Source organism: Pezoporus occidentalis, unplaced genomic scaffold, assembly GCF_034315485.1.
Source record: "Pezoporus occidentalis ecotype Australia unplaced genomic scaffold, CSIRO_AGI_Poc_V1 ctg48, whole genome shotgun sequence".
In the NCBI taxonomy this organism is placed as follows: Eukaryota; Metazoa; Chordata; class Aves; order Psittaciformes; family Psittacidae; genus Pezoporus; species Pezoporus occidentalis.
This window is the reverse complement of record NW_026915813.1, coordinates 4,239,577-4,259,159: the sequence shown is the minus strand read 5'-3', so window position 1 is coordinate 4,259,159 and position 19,583 is coordinate 4,239,577. Positions and strand designations below refer to the sequence as shown.

Sequence of the window (19,583 nt, the reverse complement as noted above, 5' to 3'; positions counted from 1 at the left end):
GAAGCCCAGGGCAGTGAGCTTGCTGCACCTCTTCTCACTCTCCTGAGGCTCTCAAATTTGACCATCTCGTGATCACTGCATCCAAGGCTGCCCTGGAGCACCACATTTCCAACGAGCCCTTCCCTGTTGGTGAGCACGAGGTCAAGCATGGCACCTCTCCTTATCGGCTCCTCTGTTACTTGCAGAAGGAAGTTGTCTTCCACACAATCGAGGAACCTCCTGGATTGCTTGTGCCAGGCTGTACCGTCCTTCCAACAGATATCAGGGTGGTTGAAATCCCCCATGAGAACAAGGGCCTGTGAGCGTGAGGCTTTTCCTATCTGTCTGTAGAGTGCTTCATCTGCAGGTTCTCCTTGATCAGGCGGTCTGTAACAGATCCCCACAGTAATGTCTCCCATAGCTATATTCCCTTTAACCCTGAACCACAAACTCTCTGTGGGCTGCTCACCTGTCCCCAGACAGAGTTCCATACTCTCCAGCCTTTCCCTAACATAAAGGGCGACTCCCCCTCCCCGCCTGCCGGGCCTGTCTTTTCTAAAAAGCCTGTAACTTCTCGGTTTGGGGGGGTTTGTGTGGGTAGGTATGTAAAAGGGCCTGTTTGCTTGCTCCCTCGAGCAAGAGAATTGAATGGAAACAGGGTTGAATAGATCATTGTTTCTGTTCTGCCTGCTCGATGGTAAGGATGGTAACTAAAGCAGACTGGAATGTGAAGTAAGCATATTTTATATTATATATGGTATATAATATATAATATATATCATATATTAGTAGTTAGGTATGCCTCTCTCTGTGTTCTCAAGATCAAGAATGAAATGGAAAAAACACTGTGACTCCCAAGTAGCTCTGAGAATGTCATATCTTATGTGGTGTCCCTGACTCTGATTACACCTTCAGTCATAATGCAAATCTGCAGACATGGATTAATCTGGAAATAAATACCTGAGATGTGTTAGTATTAGATTGTCCACCTGCTACAGCCATGATATATAGTCACTTGCAGGCCAAGTGGTGCAAATTTTCCAGATTAGGACATCTACCAAAATATTTGTACCAGAAAGTGTCATTATTTGAAAAGCCGTAACAGGCTGAATAAATAATATTCTGCCAAAATCAGACTCTCTACAAGGCAGTAATTTCCTCAGGTAAACTGTGCACCTTTAAACTTTTTGACAACTGGGAATACATATTTTATCCCTCTCAGGTGTTTGCCTTCTGTGTTGTTCAGTTCTTTTTGGCAAATGCTCTCTGCTTTAAAATGTTGTGTACAGGATAATTCCTACGTGTGCAGGTGGTGTATTCCAATCAAAGGTATCAAAGAAATCAAAACACTGATGACATAAAGCAATTATTCTTCATATTTTGCAGATGGAAAAAGTAAGGCAGTGAGTCATCCCGTTATTTTTCTTGAAATCACACATTCAGGACGGAAAAATAGGAAAGAAACCTGTGTTTCCTAACTCCTAGTCCTCTCACATAATCATGGAAAATGCAAGGAGTGGTGGGAAATTACTGTCCCGATAAACACAAATAAATAATATAAAAAGTATATATTATGCCATGTTATGTTCACAACAGCATAGTAAGTATGAACAGATATACTAAGAAATGTTTTGGTGTATCTTAATGTCTAATGGTTCCCCAAAAGGACGAAATGCTTCCTCTGAGGGGAAATTTTGCATTTTTCTTGGTACTCTGGAAGCTACTTTCTGAAACAATGACTTGGCAGTATTGCCAGGGAAGGGGAGTGATTTCAACTTTTATAGTATTTTACTTCTATAAATTTATGGATATTCACAGCCAAGTAACCACCATTTACTGTACAACATTATGTTTCACTGCGTGCATGCTTCCAGCTGGGAACCTTTGCGATGGCTCAGCCCAGATCTTCTGCCTCAAAGATTAGGCAATGTGCTGTTACTAATCCAGTTCTAACCTGGATACAATTTCAGATCTAAAAATAGCTTCCTTGGCTGTATAAGGCACATATTTGGCTGGGCTGACATAGCTAGCGCCGATGCAGATAGACAGAATCATGATAATTTCATCCCTCTGGAGATGCACGTCAAAGTGGTGGTATTTCTGTATTAATGAGATTTTTCTGAATAAAGAAATCAGATTCACACCTATTTGGCCCTTTGGAACAAAGAATATAAGAGATCCTGTCTGGCTCGACTGCTAATTCACTACAGTCATCCAGTTCCTTGCTTTTGCACTACAAGATCTGTTCAACATGTGCTAAAAGGGCTATTCTGGAATTAGAAAGTACATAAATTTGAATCACAGGCATCACTTTCTCATGATACATCTTTGAACAAGGCTAACACAGCAATGTCCAGAGCCTTGGTGAATACTGGAGATACCACCAAATAGCAGCAGTAGAGGTGTGCCTACTGTCCCTCTGGTCAGGAATTGCCATAAGTTTAGGAAGACAGTTAACTATGAACTTAACTAGAGTAACTGAAATAAAGACAACAGTAAAATATAATTTGATTATTTTGTTGTTACTTCTCATGCCACATTACCCTTTTGGTGTCCTGGGTTCAGCAGTAGCAGTCATTTTTCTCCTCCTTGGTAGCTGGTGCAGTGCAGTGTTTTGACTTTCAGCTTGGGAACAGAGCTGATAGCGATGTTTTGGTTTGGCCAAGGACTTTGTGAGCCTCATGCTCTGCCAGGGAGGAGGGAAGCCAGGAGGAAGCAGAGACAGGACACCTGACCCAAACTGACCAAAGAGGTATTCCATACCACAGCACGTCATGCCCAGGATGTAACTGGGAGTTAGCTGGAAGGGCTGGGAGACTGCAGGGTTGGAGGAGGTATGGGTCGGTGCTTGGTCGGGCTTGGGGGGTGAGTTATCGGTTGGCTGGTGGTGAGGTGTTGTATTCTCTTCCCTTGTTATTTCCTTTATCATTATTATCATTGGTGGTAGCAGTAGTGATTTGTGTTATACCTTAGTTACTAAACTGTTCTTAATCTCAACCCGTGGGAGTTGCATTCTTTTCGATTCTCCTCTCTGTCCCTCTGGGAGTAGGGGGAGGGAAAGAAGGGGGGGGAGTGAGTGAACGAGTTACCTGACTGGGTTTAAACCACGACAAATAGCATAATAGTAAGAGTAAAACCTTGTGGCATTTGGGTGCCTTATTTTGACACAACAAATTCTCAGTTATAGTGCCTCTTCTATAATACATCAAAAGGCAGTTTAAGTCTTTTACATAAATTCATCCTCTAGCAAGGCATTGAAAAGCTGTGCTTGCAAGCACAGTGAATTAAAATAATCAAAGCAGAAGTCAAAGTGGGGGAACCAACTGTGATGCCATGCACAGCCTTATACTTTCCAGTATTTTCACCCATGGGCTAGCAATGTCTGAGAAGTTACTACTTCAAAAGAATCGAGATATCCTTCCCAAGAGAAGGATAGAAAGTACGGTTAGAAAAGAATGAATCTTGAAAGACTTTTGAAATAGTTTAAAATTTATCTGTCATCTTTTAGTAATAGTTTTTCATTTTTTTCTTTATTTGGAAGACAGTGGGAGTTAAAACCAGCTGTCATAAGAAAGGGCAAGTGCAAACATAACCCTGAAATTTGAAAAGAAAACAGCAGAAATTAGAAAAAATACCATTGCCTTAAGTTTTTTACTGTGATTAAGCATTAGCTGCATCTTTAAGACCCTTTTATGCAGTTCTGGTGCATAAAAGTGAATGAGTAATAGTATTAGTGGTTCAGTTTTCTCAAAAGGTTTTGTTTTGCAGCAAGAGGACACTATGAAACATAAAAGTACACAGTGTTGCTGGTTTATTATTAGTAAAAGGAGGTAAATAGCTTCTGGACTGCTGTGAGCTAATGTAGTATTCATTTATAATATTCATTGGCTTAATTGTTGCTTTACCAGTTTAAATAAATTCAGGGTAGAGCTATCTAATCTGAAGTAATGAAACACAATAAAATGCCTGGGCACTGCAGAGTATTCCAGAAAAGGATTTGCACTGTGGATTTGAAAGACCTTTTAGTTGAAAGATGGGAAGAAACCTGATGTGTTGGAAATGTTTGTATCTTAAACTCTAATAATTTAGAACTTGCAAAGTCCATGAGAGTGTTTCTATGCTTGATATATTTTTGTAGGGTTTTTTTCCCTAAATCACTGAAAAATATATTTAAAAATATTTTCCATCTCATTTCTTACTAAATTATGTTCTCTGTTGCTACCAATTTACAGCTTAGCCTATTTCTATTTAGTATGATCTGATGTTTCATGTTAGTAGTGTTTTGAACCAATAATTGTCTATGAAGAGTGTCTTGAAGGTTAACAATATTATGACCACAGCTGAAGTTTATACAGACCTCTTTTCATCTTTCCTGCCTAGATGAATATTTAATTTGTAAAAGAAATAATCCAAGTGACGCTTTTCCTGTTCCCATTTTTTTCTGTTAGAAAATACACAGCCCACTCTTCTGGCACATCTTTTTTACTCACTGGCTTACTTTCAAGAAGCCCAGAAAAAAAATGCAGCTTGAGTATAGTAATGCTAATGCATATTACATCACCTGATACATGGGACTGTACAGTATTAAGTGTTCCGCATCAAAGGTTAGCTTTATAAGGAACTGCAGTACCTAAAAACTTTCTTTATATAGAAAAACATTGGCTTGAGTTTGATAGGTGTTAAGACAAAGTAAATGCTTTTACCTGTACCCAGAAGGCAAAGTGCCCCTTTGGTTAGATCGTATGATTTACAACTCTGGAAACAAAGGTATCGTTGGCAAGCGGCTCTGACATTTGCCTGGTTTTGGAGTGTATCCAGACTGCAGATAGATCCCATCACACAGAGAAATTAAAGAAAAATTTTTTTTTTCATCAAGAATAATATTTAGCTATTATTCTTCACTAGTTTTGTCAGACAGTTTTCATTGTGTTTAAGTGGATGACACAATGGAAGAAGACGAGAAATGACTGGATGATTAGTTAACATAGTTTGGGGCAGCTAAAGCTAGGTCCTTTTTCAAATTTGCTAACTCAAATTGGTTGGATAGCATCAGTGAAATTCCAATGTACCATGTTGGTTTGGAATTGCTTAAGAACTGGTAAAACTAATCTTTCATTTTCTGGCCCAGTAAAAAACTTGGTTCACAAAACACTAGGTGAAGGAATGTTTATTTTCTTCTTATCTAACAACCTAACATTCTCAGGATATGTGGGAAACTTGGGCTTGGCTTGTTTGTTTTTTCCTTCTGTCAGATTTTTCACCATTTAAAGAGTCCCCTTGTCACTGGGCTACAGGATAAAACAGGGTGAGTTACAGTGTGTCACCCGTTGCCACTTCTTCACTTGTATATTTAGTTATCATTGGACAACCTAGGCTTTCATCACTTGAATAAATGTCCTGGTTACCTTCATATGCACACACATGTACTCTTGCTCTCTTGGGTTGTCTGTGCCTCCATGCTTCCTTTCTCTCTCTGTCACACACAAAGCAGAACTGCTGCTGCCATCTCTTCTTCCCCTGTGGGCTGTGAATAAACCCATTTGTCTCCTTGCAAATGATTAAGTAATTTAAGTTTTAAAGACGTTGAATTCAGTATGGAGGAAGTATTTACTCTTTTTTTTTATTTTGATGTGTGCATTCAAAACTGTTTCCTTTGGATTATTTGACTAGAAGTTTGATCAATTGCTCAGTTTGGCCACCGAACAGGAGGAAGTCAATTGCACAAGCTGGTAGCTTTACTGAATTGTTTTTTATCAGTGTTCATCTCTGCTTGCAGATTTCTGTCATGTCTAAATTACAAATACTGCTGTAGATCTAAGATGTGAGACATCCGTGATAAAACTGAGGAACTTTGAAGTTCAAGCACAGCACACTAGCCCATTTGATAAAGGAAATCCTTGTTAATTATAATGGTAGTATAGCCCTTTGTGAGCAAACCGTTGGAAGGGGATCAGAGGGAAACTGTAGTACAAGATGAATGATGACCACCAGCAAGTGACTGGAGAAAAGGAACCTGACTTGTGGATTTGAAGGACAAACTATTTAAAAGGAAAGAACACAGTATATTGACTTGTGTATAGGAACAGCAATTCTGTAGCCATAAACCTACTTAAAAATGGAAAAGTAGCTTTCTTGTAGCTTTCTTGCTAGCTGCTTACAGAGGTACAGAAAACAGGTTTAGAAAGGGGTTATGTAGTTCTCATTATACCTGTGTGTTCAAGTAACAGTTTTGGAGTAATCTCCGCAGCGCAGGAAGTTCATGAGCATTCATGTTTCACACAAATAGTGCTTAAACAGAAACAAATCATCTTCATCTGATATTCTGTGAACACAAACCTTTTACCCAAAATTATGGACAACTAAGATATAGAACAAGTTTTTACAATGTTTTCAGGCCCTTATTTAGTTTCTCTATAGAAAAAAATTAAAATAGGATAAATTGATCAAGTAGAAATATTTATTTCTTAGATGTGTCTCCAAAAAAAGGTTCATATTAATTTTTCTTCTTTAATATCAAGATTTATTACTGGGGCATAAAGGCTTGTATGAATTCTAGAGAGAAGGGAGCAGATGCCAAGAAATGGTAAAAGTGGAAATTGGGACTAGAAGTGAAGACAAGTTGAGGTACAATGTAGTTGAAGGTTGCAGTTATAAAGCAGAAGTAAACAATGTCCTTTGTCTGAAAGGATTTGGAACTCTGGGAACTGACACAAGCTCTGTGGATTGCAGGATTTGGAGCCTACAGAGCACAGTTCTGTGCTGGGAACCTATGAGAATAGTAGGGGCTTAGAGAGTACTTGAATAAAGGCTGTGATCCATCTGGAAATTGTAGAAGGGCCTCAGGAGAAGGAAAAGATGCATCCTTTGGAGGAGAGGAGTCGGCATGCTTAACCAGTGTGAGGAAGAGCTAGCTGGAGTACATTTAGCCAATATCCAAAAGGATTCCTAGGTTTTGGAGAGATCTGGTATAGCTCATTAGTATTTCCCTTTCGACAGTGCAATGCTCGCTGTGGCCATGAAGTTAATGAGAAGGGCTTTGCACATCATGCCTCCTTTCCTTTTACATCACACAAAGTATGGTGCTATGAGAATGAAATGTGAAAGGATATAGACAACCTACTTAGTAAATCTTCAGCTTTTGTGGTGCTGCATCAAAAAGGTATTATGTGTGCAGCTGAAGTTACAAGCAAGTGTTTAGATAGCTAAAGCTACAGTGCTTCCTCAGCTAATAGTCTGTGTACAGCATGCATGGAAAAAAATATTAGGGCAACACTGAACAGAAAAAGAACATGTATTAGTGTAGAGGTAAGAATAAGATACAGTCACAGGTCATAATCTGTATCGTATTCAATTTGCATATGTGTGTAACATCATTTGAATCACTTAAAGTCACATGAAATTAAGGATACAAACTTCTTCCTTTCATAATTCCTCTAAGGCTGAAAAGTACAAGTATATAAAAAATGGGAAACAGACCATCCTCTTTCACATATTCCCCAAAAGAAAAGTCAAGAGACATAAAGATTTTGCAGGAGGCATGGCAGAGCAAAAAATGTGACTTGGAAGTCAGATACTGCAGCTAAAACACTCATTGGCCTTACGGCATGAATGCGCCTTTTGTGCAGAAGGCAGTTGTTCAGAGTTTTGCAGCTATGATATTTGGAATGGCAAATTTAAGAAGAAGGGCAAATACATTTTTTTTGCTGGAAGTTGAGAGAGTCTACCAAATTGAAAAGAGAAGACTCCTCCCTCCTTCCCCACCAAAACAAAGGTATTTTAATAAACAGGTATTTTTTGGTCAGCCATTATAGACGTGTCTACTGTATTTAGTATTTAAGCTTAAGAGGGGGAGAAAATAAACCAAGTCTGAAGCACGATGTGCAGAACTCTTTGTTTCCATTGGTTCTAATCTACTGCTTTATATAAATGGCTTCTGCAGTGTTGCATCTCCAGTTTGACAATAAGCACAGCCGTAGGCCTGCCTCCTGTTTTATGCCATATGTACTGTGCAAGTTGAGCTATGGATTGTATAGATGAGATGGAGATGATCTGAAAAGAAAAAATTTAAGAAAAATATTTAATGAGCAAGAGGCAGTACGTGCAAGAGGGATTTCAGTCTTCACTGACAGAAGTTCTCTTTGCAGGAAACAAGCATCTTGCTATTTTTTCATAGAGCAACAGATAAGAACAGATAGCAACACATTTTATAAACATAGGGTACATAAAATGCACTGGAATTTACATCATTTCTCTCCATTGTGAATGCATCCATTGATCCTGTCTTACCTTTTCTGTAAGGTGGCTCAGCTGAAGCAGATATTAGATCAGCAAGCAAGTAACTTCAAGGAGTCACTGAAGAAACATAGTCTACAGTCCAACAAGGAAAAAGAGAAGCTTTTGCAGGATCTTCAAAATATCATTAAAGAAAACCAGAATGTGAAACTGCAGCTGGAGGCATCACATCAGAAAGTCTTAAAAATGTTGGAGAAAAGCAAAAATCAGGAACTCAAGGTCAGTTTGCGACATACTAGTGTAAACAAATAAAATCTTGTTTGTGGACTAAACCATATTATTTACAGCCAATTGTCAAAACTCAGTTATCCCCAGCTATCTTACTAATGGGTTGCAGTTGTTGCACACAGTCAATAATTCTGTTATTTTGAAACCTTATCCTCTTCAGGTGTTTTGTTTTTTAATTTTAACATTTGAACTTATATCACAGTGTGAATGAAAGAATTTCATAAAATAATATAGCCTAATCTCTCTAGTTAGGCTGCAGTTAATACAAACTCCTGTAGCTGTGATCTTGCTTCAGAAATAAGAGGGAATTCCTATGTGTATTATTAACAGGACTCAGTTTTATTGTTTTTCATCCATTATTAATGGATATGTCTAATGATGGGTCTTGACTTACCTACATTCAAGAAATAATTCTGTAAGTGGATAAGCAACGCTTGTAAAGGTTCGGTTGGATTTATTTCAGTGACAAAATGCTAATGCAATATATTAAGATTCTGAACAATGCTGCAGTTTGAGGGAAAAAAAAGGCAACTTTAAAAATGTTAGTCTGATTGTGACATAGAGTTCAGATGTTCCTGTTGATATTGCACACCTTAGGAAAAACCTCCGTATAAAGCATGTGTAGTAAAACCACCTTAAGTAGAATTTATATCTTCTTTATATATTCAGGACAAAATCCCAACTTAACAAAACCAAGCTGAAGGCAGTAAGTTGGTAAAAATGAAACTGAGGATAGGAGTTTGCTTTCAGAGCCGCTACCAAGCAACTGTTCCATCATTTACAGTGTATCAGCAGCACTTCTATCAGCAGAGTAAGTTCTAGGCAACAAGCATACAAGGAAGGATAGAAGCCTTTGCCTGACATTCTGTGATAATGACATACAGGTCAAATCTAGGAGGCTTTCTATGTTTAATAATCAAACATCTTTCTAATGTCAAATAGTGCAAAGATAAACAGCTAATAGATAGTATGTGGATAATTTCTCTTGTACCTATTAAGTGTGATTTTTAAACTTCAGCACATTTTTATGCTTGTGTTGAAGAAGTGTCATGTAAAGTGGTGATAAAAATAAAAGTTTTACAATGAAAGATCAGATTCATCCTGGCAATACAAGTAAAACAAAATGATAAATAGGCTCCAAATATTTTGTTTTTGGGGATGCTTTTGCTTACAGGAGACGGAAGAACGTTTGAAAAAGGAATTTAATGAGACTTTCAAGAGCCAACATCAGTCTCATAGACTGGAAATACAAACCTTGGAAGAGAAGGCAAAGAAGGAATTACATGATGAACTCGAGCAGATACAGAAGCAGCAAACTGCGTTGCTAGGTATAATGTCTCATGTCATGCACAGCTCTTACTGTTTGATTATATGCTGAGAAGCACTGACTTTTCTCCCATTCATTTTCTTTCCCATCTTCTGGGAACTTAGGTGTTTGTGATTCTCCTTTTTCATACCCTACAATTTCAGCAATACAAACTTAATAGTCTTTGTTAACCTGGCTCTCAACTGTCAGCAACAGGATGTTGCTGGGAGAGTAGTCTGGTGTACAACATTTCAAGTATGCACTATCAGGTATATTAAATTGGAATCCTGCAGTTAGAGGATATGATTTTACTCTTTTTTCTATGATGTGAAGATTTCAAGTCTGTTCTGTTGAATTCAGCAATGGATATTAGCTGCTCCGTACATATTGTTCAGTCAGCATAGAAAGTTCCCTAAACTGTACAGAACTAATCAGAACACTGCACTAGAAGTACCTATAATATCTCCAGGTTTAAGCTCAGGTTATTAAAGCTCACGTATAAAAGGGGGTTTTAATTAAAGACAGAATAATTTGAAAGAACTTTAATTTTTAAAATTTATTTTAAATTAGATTTTAAATTTATTTAATTAAACTTTTAAAAACTGATTATCTTATTATTTGGAGCTTTGTTGCCAGTAATTCAAATTTGCTGGAAAGATGTGTTGCTCTCTGAAGTTTCAATAGATAAATTCTGTTCTTCAAGAAAAATTGTAAGGAGAGAGACAACTTGTACTGGGTATACACAAAGGTTGTAGTATACAACAGATCTGCTTACATAAGTATTGTACTTCTTTAACACAACCAGAGCTCTCCTCAGGCTGCCCTATGGCCTTCTCTAAAACACCAGTGGACTTAACAGGGAAGCTCAAGGGTGCTCCAGTAAAATTCAAGGTCAGAAGAAACCAGTTAGTTATAATGATGTAGTCTGTAAAACAACTACCACAGAACCACGTCTGATTCTGACGTTGAATCATTGCTGTGGTAGCTCCGTATCATCTTACTATAGCGTACCTGAGTAACCTCTCTAGTAATAGAAGGCCATCATACTTAATGGTGAAGGAGTTGAGGAACAAAGCAAAATGTAATGTGTTAATGTTTCCATCTAGATTGTCTGTATCTACCTTCCCCATCCAGCTGGCCTCTGACTGCCTGAATGATTGTTGTCTGATTGTTACTAGGATCTCTAAGGATGGAACTCTCTGAGCAACAGACATTGTGCACTAACCTCAGGAAACAAATAGAAGAACTCCAAATGGAACTGAGGAGTGTGAGGACACTGAAGAAGCAACAGGCAAGAATTCAGTTCCTACTTCATTGCCATGTTGTGTTTTGCAAAAGCAGTAGTATCAAATTTCTCTCTTCAGAGATAATAAAAGTGTACAAAGTCTTTACAGAAATTGAGTGGTTTTCCTTCCCTTATGTCCCACTTCAAAATTGTTTACCAGCTTTTCCCTACGGCCAGGCTTTTTTCCAATTTAAAGATCAGAATCTACAACACAAGTAAATGTTACATATAATGTTACAGTAAAATTTTATATTTAGTAAAGTATGTTCAAGAAGTTTTGATCACATATTTTGTCTTGTACATAGGATTGAAAACTCAGTTCACAAAAATTCAGTGCACACAATTCCAGCGAGACCGTCACCTTAAATAATAAGAGGCTGTGAATAACTAAATTTGGCCTTTTTCTTAGGAAGGAAGTAGCCAGAGCCAGATCAGATCTCTCCATGAGGAACTGGAAAAATGTCAGAGTGAAATTTCTGAACTCAAGAAAGAAAATTTACTTTTGAAGGACACAATGGAGCTACTCAGTCCTGAGTTGAAGTCCCAGAAGGAAGAAGCTGTACATCTCCAGGATAGTGAGAAACAGCACAGAAGGTTTGCCTTAAACTCACACTTCACAGTGCTATCTAGATATATATGATGCCAGTAATGATGCTAATAATGATGCCAGTATCAGAGGTGTTCTAAATGTGATAAGTGTCAGAATCCTTTCTAAAGTGCTAATTATAGAGGTTAGGAATTTTGTAAAAGCAGTAATTCATTTCACACTTCTCTCCAGCCATAATAAAAGCATTGGAACTAATTTCTCATTATGTATCACAGAGAAATACATCCATTGTAGCCCACAAGTGTGACCTGGGAAAAATCTGTGTAACGTCAGCCATTGAAAGGCACTGGAAGACAAAAACAGATCCCAAATTCACCCAAGAGCTAATAAAAAATTATATCAGTCTCTGAGAATCAAGATCAATTTTTTATATGTACACTCTGTAGCTGAAACCAATGGGTAGTTAACTCTAGAGGGGACACTTGAGAATGCCATCTGTAGTCTGTAAGACTTAGCTTTGGGGGAGTAAGGGCAGAGATAACGGACTCTGACAGTACCTCTGGACTTGTGAAAGCCTGAAGCTGTAATATGGTGTCAGGGCACAGGGAGGGAAAGCTGACTTGTAGTCTTTACTGTCTTGCAGAATGTGGAGTGCATCCTCCTAATGTAGCCACAGGCTCAGAGCATGTGTTGCATAGTGCAGTAATAGCAGTCTTCCCTACTTAAAAAGTGCAGGACTTTTACATGCGGGACAAGTCTGGGTTCACTGTCCAGTACATTTGTATGGCTGCTGGATCCTTTGGAATTTCTTTATTACCATACTTAACACATTCTCTTTGCAGAGAGATTAAGGGATCTGGTAAATGGCTATCTTTTAATTCATTTCTGCAGTGGTGTAGAATGTATGCCACTAGCTACTCAAGCTGTATATGTAAAAGTATTTCTGAAGAGTATACCCCTAAAGGAATCTTTAAAATGATGTCCTGTATAGTCGAAAGAAAAGCTCTCAAGGGATTGAGTGTCTCTTGGCAGACTGTCAGAGTGGTCAGAGTAATTCCATTGCTGTCTACCAGTCAGCAGATATTTAAAGAATGAGAAAGACATGAGAAAGGATTTTTTTTCCTTTGCACTCTTTGGAGAGTTACTTGAAAGTGACTTTCATTTCAAGCTTTTGAAGCAAGATCAACAGAAAGGATTGCAAACCAGAGAGTTTCATCAGTGCTCTCCAGCTACCTTAAAGGAATTTAGAGCTTCTGTTCATGAAGAGAAGAATTATTCACATGTCAGCAATGAGGTCTAAAAGGCCTCAAATGCTAAAGCTGCTGGGCTAGAGGATAATCTTAACAGGGGATAAATGGTGTAGCTCTACTACGGTAAGCATTTGAGAAGAAAGCATTAATGGAAATTATATAAATTGAAATCCTTCAAATAACAGGAGGCAGAACCCAAGAGCTGGAATGGGCCTAGGCATCTGATGCAGGCTAAAATTAACCCATGGAAGACCTATAGTATTAACTTGCAGCTCTTGCTTTGCTTTTGCAGGACCAATAATTTTTGTAGGGGAATAGTTAAATTGGTGAGTGCATATAAATTACAGCCTTTTTACTGTTACTTTAACCAACAGTGACCTTGTCTCATGCTAATTACTTCTGATCTGAAATCTGAGAGTGGCTTGTTATTTGCATGTGCCAACTTTTTAGAACCAGTTATTTAAAATTACTATTCCTACAGTTCCTGAGTAAGTGAAACCAGTAATCTGATGAAGTAGTCCTTCCCATTTCCATTCTCTTGAACTGTGTGACTTTCACCTCCAGTACGGAAACCTTTTACAAGAATTATTAAGTGAGCAGACAAAAGGGTTTTTTATGGGAAAAGAGGACAAGTCCCAGAATGGCTAGTCTGAAGCAGAGCTTTTATTCTGCTCCTGAAGATGTATTTCAAGGATTCTGCTCCCATTTATTCTTACTCTTCTGCTTCTTATTTTATGCCAAGTTCTAAATCAATCACTTTGATGTCTGTGCCCTAATTTCAAAAGCAGAAACTGTTCATGGGCCTTTTGGCCTTTCCTGAAGCATGAAAGGGGCTTAGAAATACATGAAAAACTAAAAAGGTAAACTGAATATCTTTTCTGAAAAATACAGTAGTTAACCTGCTGAGTCTGACATCTCTGTTTTAATCAGTAAGTAACAGAACATGGGCTTTTCATTGAGACAATGAAAAAGTTTCTCCAAGGTTTAACAAAACATTAACAAAGAAAAGGCATTATGTTAAAAATAACCTTTTAATACTGATTTTAGTGTCAGTAGGAGAAAGCAATGTTATAGCTAGGTTTAAGAAGTGTGAGGCATTTTTTAATTTTCAGTTGATGGTGTTAGTTAAATAAGCAGTATCTTTCAAAATATATTGTTAGAACATTCCTTACCTTTACTTTAAAAATATATAATAGTTTTAGGACGGTGGTGGGCAGTATTAAATGTTTCTGGTGCCACAATGTGATGAAACACAGCATCAGAGCTTCAGGTTAAAATCCCAGAGGTTTCAAAATAATTTTGCTTAATACAAGTGAGTGCCTATGGTACTTCACTGTCATGTTTGACCAGTAAGACTGGTTTACAAATGAACCATAAAGAGAATTTCAATAGCATCATTGTATAGAATAGACCCTCAATTTCCTGAAGCCTGAAGGTCAAATACTTCTCCAAATAAATTTCCTCTTCCTCAGTGTTAGTGTGGTTCTGCTTCAGATTGCAGCTGAAGCGTCAAGGTCAAATCAGTAAACTGAAGCCCAGAGCTGCACCCGGCTAACTACCCTCTGTAGTCAATAAAAGACCTCAAAACTGCATGCTTTGATCAGTGATAATAAACTGGTATTGAAATGTGAGAATTCAGACATATTTTAATACCAATAAAAGGCTACTCGTAGAAGACCTCAATATCAAGCATAAAAAAGAGCTGGACATACTGAAACAAGATCACCGGAAGGAAATTGAAAGCATATTATCTGATTTCAGCAGGGCTCAGGCACATCTCTAAGCAAAGATTTTCTCCTTAGAAACTGAGTAAATCATTTAAATAAACTCTGGCTCATACTGGTAAAGAGTTCTGTTTGAAATTATTATACTCAGAATGTGTATTTTTGTTATTACTCATAGGTAGAATATTATAAGCAATGAAATAGAAGTGTATGCATATTTCCTTTGCGAGCACAAAAAGACCCAAATATATTGTGATAAACTCTGGATATTGTTTAATATAAAGCAGTATACATAAAGTTTTAGAGTGCTAAATTAAAGCCTGCACTTAGAATCTTGCAATTTCATGAAGTATAACATCATCTTTGTCACAGATGATACCAGAGGCCTTGATCCATGACCTTTGTACTTAATTTTGTTCATCAGAGCAACGTCCTTGTAGTTAAGCTCTTGCTCATTCTTACTGCCCTGCAAATTTCCCAGGACAGCCCCCAAAAGCTCATGTAAATAAATGCACTTTGCAACCCCCTGTGAAGTTAAGTAGTCCTGTGGTGCTTCAGACTGTACTGGAGAGGCCACTCAGAAATAATCCCTGTTATTATAATACATATATTAATTATATACCTATCCCTTGTACTTTTATCACAACTGTACGGCATAAGTCCAGAAGAGAGACCTGTGCATTTAAGCAGTTTGCAAAACATTTAGAGGTGATTTATCTTTTTATCTGAACTCTGAGATACACTAACTAAAGAGTGTAAGACATTAACTAAGAGTATAAGACATCTCAAAAATACTCATCTTCAAAAAAAAACCACCACCACTAAATGGTTGTCTGTATTCTGTAATACACTACAGTACGGCAGGTGAATTTCATGAACTTGGCTGATGAAATAGTGACTTGTTTTCCCATGGGTCCATCAAATGTGTTTCTACACTACGTCTAAGAAGGCGTAAGTTCTGGCTTGATTCTTTTCCTCTGATGAAGGCATTTATAGAGCTGAACTCACTACAGGTTTTGGCTTAGAGAGTTCATTAACGCAGCATGTATATCTAAGCCTCTCTTTTAGTGAAGTTATAGGAATTGAGTATTTATGAAGCCTTTATCAAATATGGTTGGAATTAGCCTGTGGATTCTAAAGTTATTGGGTCAGAAAAGAGGACAGATGAATACAGACAGGCATAGATACTGCTGCACAGATTTGTTTCTTTAGGAAACTAGATCATCAATAGAACGTGCAAGCTTGTTAGTATTTTATACCAGGGTCTGGACTTCAAACCCTCACAGGTGTTGTGGGTTAATTCTGGTGGCAGTTTATTTTGGAGCTCCACAACATTCTATACTTAAATATAATCCATGTACAGGTACCCATTTTTTTAGTAGTGCTGTTTTATCAGAAAGGCCTAACTATGTCCCTGTGTTTTAGGCTTGAAATTTACAGCAGAGTACAGCCCGGGTATCTCTTGAACCTGGTCTGAGGAAGTTTTTTCTGGCCTGCATTTTCTTTGGTACAGACTTAAAGAATTAGAAGAAAAGTCAAGAAAGTGGGAGTCCAGATCAGAAGATGCACACCTTATAAGCTGTCTGCAAGACAAATTAAGTGAGAAAGAAGAGATTATCAAGCAGTTGGCAGTAAGAATTCCTTTTATATGTACATACATATTTTGCAATCTGTTGGAAGGTTCTGTTCAGTGTTTCACACATTGCTTCAGACTCATACTTTCTGTTCTGGAATACTTTGACAAATACATGTTTCCATACCAACTTCCAACAAAAGGATGTTTCCATACATATAACTTTCTCTCCTCTCAGGAAGGAAGAAAATGTCAGCATTCACATTTAGCCAACAATGAATCTTACAGGAATCGATCATTTTCTTTCAACCCTAATAGAGGATGCTCAACTCCCTCCATGAAGGTAAGATGGGCAATGCAATTAAAATTGCAAATCATGATATTTTATTGTTACACAATAATCAGGATAATAAAGGTCCTATGAATTTTTTTATAGTACTGTTATTCAGTAGAAGTCCAGTAAGCCAGCCTACAGTCAGTTTCTGAGCATAACATAAATTCAGGAGTATATATGTACAAAGTCTTTAAGCAGATATAAAACACTAGAACTCCAAGGCCATCAGTCTTCTGCTGGGATAAGCACAGCCATTGCTTGCAGCTTTGGGAGTTGCTATTTTGGATATTGCATGCATCAAGGAAAATTATTAATTGTGTTTTGGCTGCCCAGGATTTGCCCTTTGTCATTCCAGTCCTTCTGTATGAGACCATCTATAAGTAGTCATGGAAAGAAGGTAGGTCAAGTTGGTGGAAAACACCTAAATGAGCTCTGCAAAGCTACCTAAACCATCAAATACACAAGTTTTCATTAGATTACTTAATCTGTGGATCCTCACAGCATGCCAGGAGAATTTATTTTAAATGCCTTCAGAAAAAGACGGGAATATTCATTTTTGGGTGCTCCTCTCAAGGAATGTGGGAATGAGGTATTGTTGAGGTTTTATAGTATAAAGTGTAAAAAGACGTGTGTGTAATGAAGCTTTCTGTCACAATACAAAACAGAAGAAGAAAACAATTGAGGCGCCCAGTCGTGTTGTCAGTGTGCCGAATTTAGCTTCCTACGCAAAGAGCTTTTTGAGCTGTGACTTGAGATCAAAAAGAAGTGCTCCTCAAATAACAAAATCTACAAGCTTAGACCGGAGTCCTGGCTGCCTCAGGGTGGGCTTTCCATCAGCACAGTCCTCAGACAGCAGTGCTGCCACAAGGTATTTGTCCATTTTGCAGTGACTTGTAAGATGACGAATATCATGTATTCAGAATCTTATAGGCAATTCAAACACATTAGACATTTGGAAATAACAATGATCTAAGGTTCCCATCATGCAGTGACCTCCATGTGTTCAATTCTCTGCAGACAGACCCAGAACTTCACTGCAGACGTAGGTTATAATCACTGCCCAGCAAAGCTTATGCTTGCAAACACTTCTAGTACAGAAAAAGAAAGCAGCTGCATGTATTTAACCAAGAATATAGCTAATAGTGAGCATGGCTGTTTAAAATTTTCAGGCACATATCAGTGGTTCTGTTAAGGATGTGTTTTCCTTCTTATTTTTGTTTCCTTGCTTTTACACTTGGCAGATGTAGATGGCATATTTTTATTTTAGGAGATATTTAAATGAATCTAGGCTAATAATTTGGCAAAGGGTTTAGAGATTTAAAAATGTATTAGCAGATACTTAACTAAAAGCTTCTTAGTTTGATGGGTTTTCTCTAAAAAGCTTGAATTTTTCTTCAAATTTATGAGATATTATTTAAACAATGTTCAGTGTTTTATAAACATAACTATCTCTTCAAGAAATAGTTAAAAATATATGTGGTTAACACTACAGGGAACCCTACCGCTACACTTCAGGACAGAGCCAGCTTTCCTACCTCTCTGTTAGTGGAGATAGTTATTCTGTAAATTGTGTGCTAGAGAGTCCTTTCCTTGAAGGCAGATGGTGCTGACTGCTGCCAAGGACAATAACCTGGGACATGGGCTTGGATCCAGTTTGGCAATTCCTACATCTTAATGATAAAAGCATTCTGTGTAATGCCAGATGACTGCCAAGGCAAATCAGATTTGTATGTTAAAGGGAAGCATACAGGGAGGTTACTTCCTTACTCTTAATGAATCCATCATAAGTGAAGTCAGATTTGTTACTATAAGCTAAGCAAAATTAATATAAATGTTAAAAAAGAATCCTGAATGCTGAAAAATGAGAGACTATGGAATAGGATTATCAAGGCCAACTAATATTCAATCTTTCAGTTACAAATAAAACTTCTGCCCAATATTTTCAATGCAGAAGTTGTATTTTGTATTTCTGAGAGTGAATTGCAGCTGCCAGCTTCTGAATTTCCAAACTTCCTATTCTTAAAGCATCCTTTTTTTTTTCATTTTTTTGAGCTTTCAAGAATTATGTTCAAACATTTCTCCATAGCTGTTCGGCTGTGCTGCACGTTTTCCTTTGTATTACTACCAGTGATGTTAGCCCAGTTACTTGGCAAGGAGAGATCCCACTAGAAATTGTAGCTGGCACCTTTTGGCCTCATCTGTTTCATGTGAGCACAGTTCCATTCATAGCATCCTGAGTTTTTGCAGGAAAAAAATATTAGATATTGGTAAGACTGTAAGTAAGTGATGCTAATGCTTATTTGTTTGCACAGGGCACATGGCAGTGAGCTACCACAAACCAAAGATGACCAGAAAGAAGACCCTCAGCATCAAGAATGGTTTACTAAATATTTTTCCTTTTAAAGCATACTTCTCAGAATTGCTAGAAAATCTGCTCCTGTTTTCTTTTAGGGAATGATGATCCAATACATGGTTTAGGAAAAACAGAAAAGTAATTTCCAAATAAATAATTAGGAACAACTGCACTCTTACAGCTAATTGCTATGGAGTTATAGGCACGGATTTCAGAAAAGTGTGGTTTTGTAACAACCATTGTAAAAAAAGAAGCAATAGGAAAATTGTGCATACTCTTACATGGATAGACTTTTTAACCAGGAGACTATACCACTCCACTGCTAGATTCAATATGCAGTTTGGTCGCTGATACATCCTGTCAATATCACTCCAGCTGAAAAAAGATCTTACTTCTCTAAAGGATTTCTGTAGATGTATACATTTGCTTCATCAGCTGTTTAAAATAATTTCTGTATATAATAATGTCATTTTCCAAGTTTTTAATAGGTTTTTGTTACTCTTATTTTAAGCTGTGCAGCATGTGGTATGACTCCAAGAATAGCATGTTTATAGCAGGCTATATTATTATAAAAATACTTTCAGGTTTGTTTAATACACTCTTTTGTATAGTCAGCATTGCAAAGTAATGTTCCTGTTGTACTTCAATACTTGTATCAGCCTGACAAATTAGGATGTTAAGTATGAACATTAAAACTTGTTTGTACATCATC

The 19,583-nt window shown here is 37.5% G+C and overlaps 1 protein-coding gene across 5 annotated transcripts in view; it reads left to right on the top strand.

Annotated features, from left to right (window-relative positions):
- Positions 1–19,583, top strand: part of FAM184B (family with sequence similarity 184 member B) — a 49,302-nt gene extending 29,719 nt beyond the window's left edge. Inside the window, exons 4-11 of one of the 5 annotated variants that reach the window (XM_062636451.1) lie at positions 8,278–8,490; positions 9,674–9,827; positions 10,984–11,096; positions 11,500–11,684; positions 16,125–16,242; positions 16,423–16,527; positions 17,184–17,386; positions 18,831–19,583. In XM_062636451.1, coding sequence (XP_062492435.1) covers positions 8,278–8,490; positions 9,674–9,827; positions 10,984–11,096; positions 11,500–11,684; positions 16,125–16,242; positions 16,423–16,527; positions 17,184–17,386; positions 18,831–18,921 — 1,182 coding nt within the window. In that variant the 3' untranslated portion in view covers positions 18,922–19,583. Of the gene's footprint in view, positions 1–8,277; positions 8,491–9,673; positions 9,828–10,983; positions 11,181–11,499; positions 11,685–13,179; positions 13,214–14,549; positions 14,668–16,124; positions 16,243–16,422; positions 16,528–17,183; positions 17,387–18,830 lie in introns of those variants that run through there. The other 4 variants (XM_062636450.1, XR_009968054.1, XM_062636452.1 and 1 more) reach the window with 4 other exon arrangements.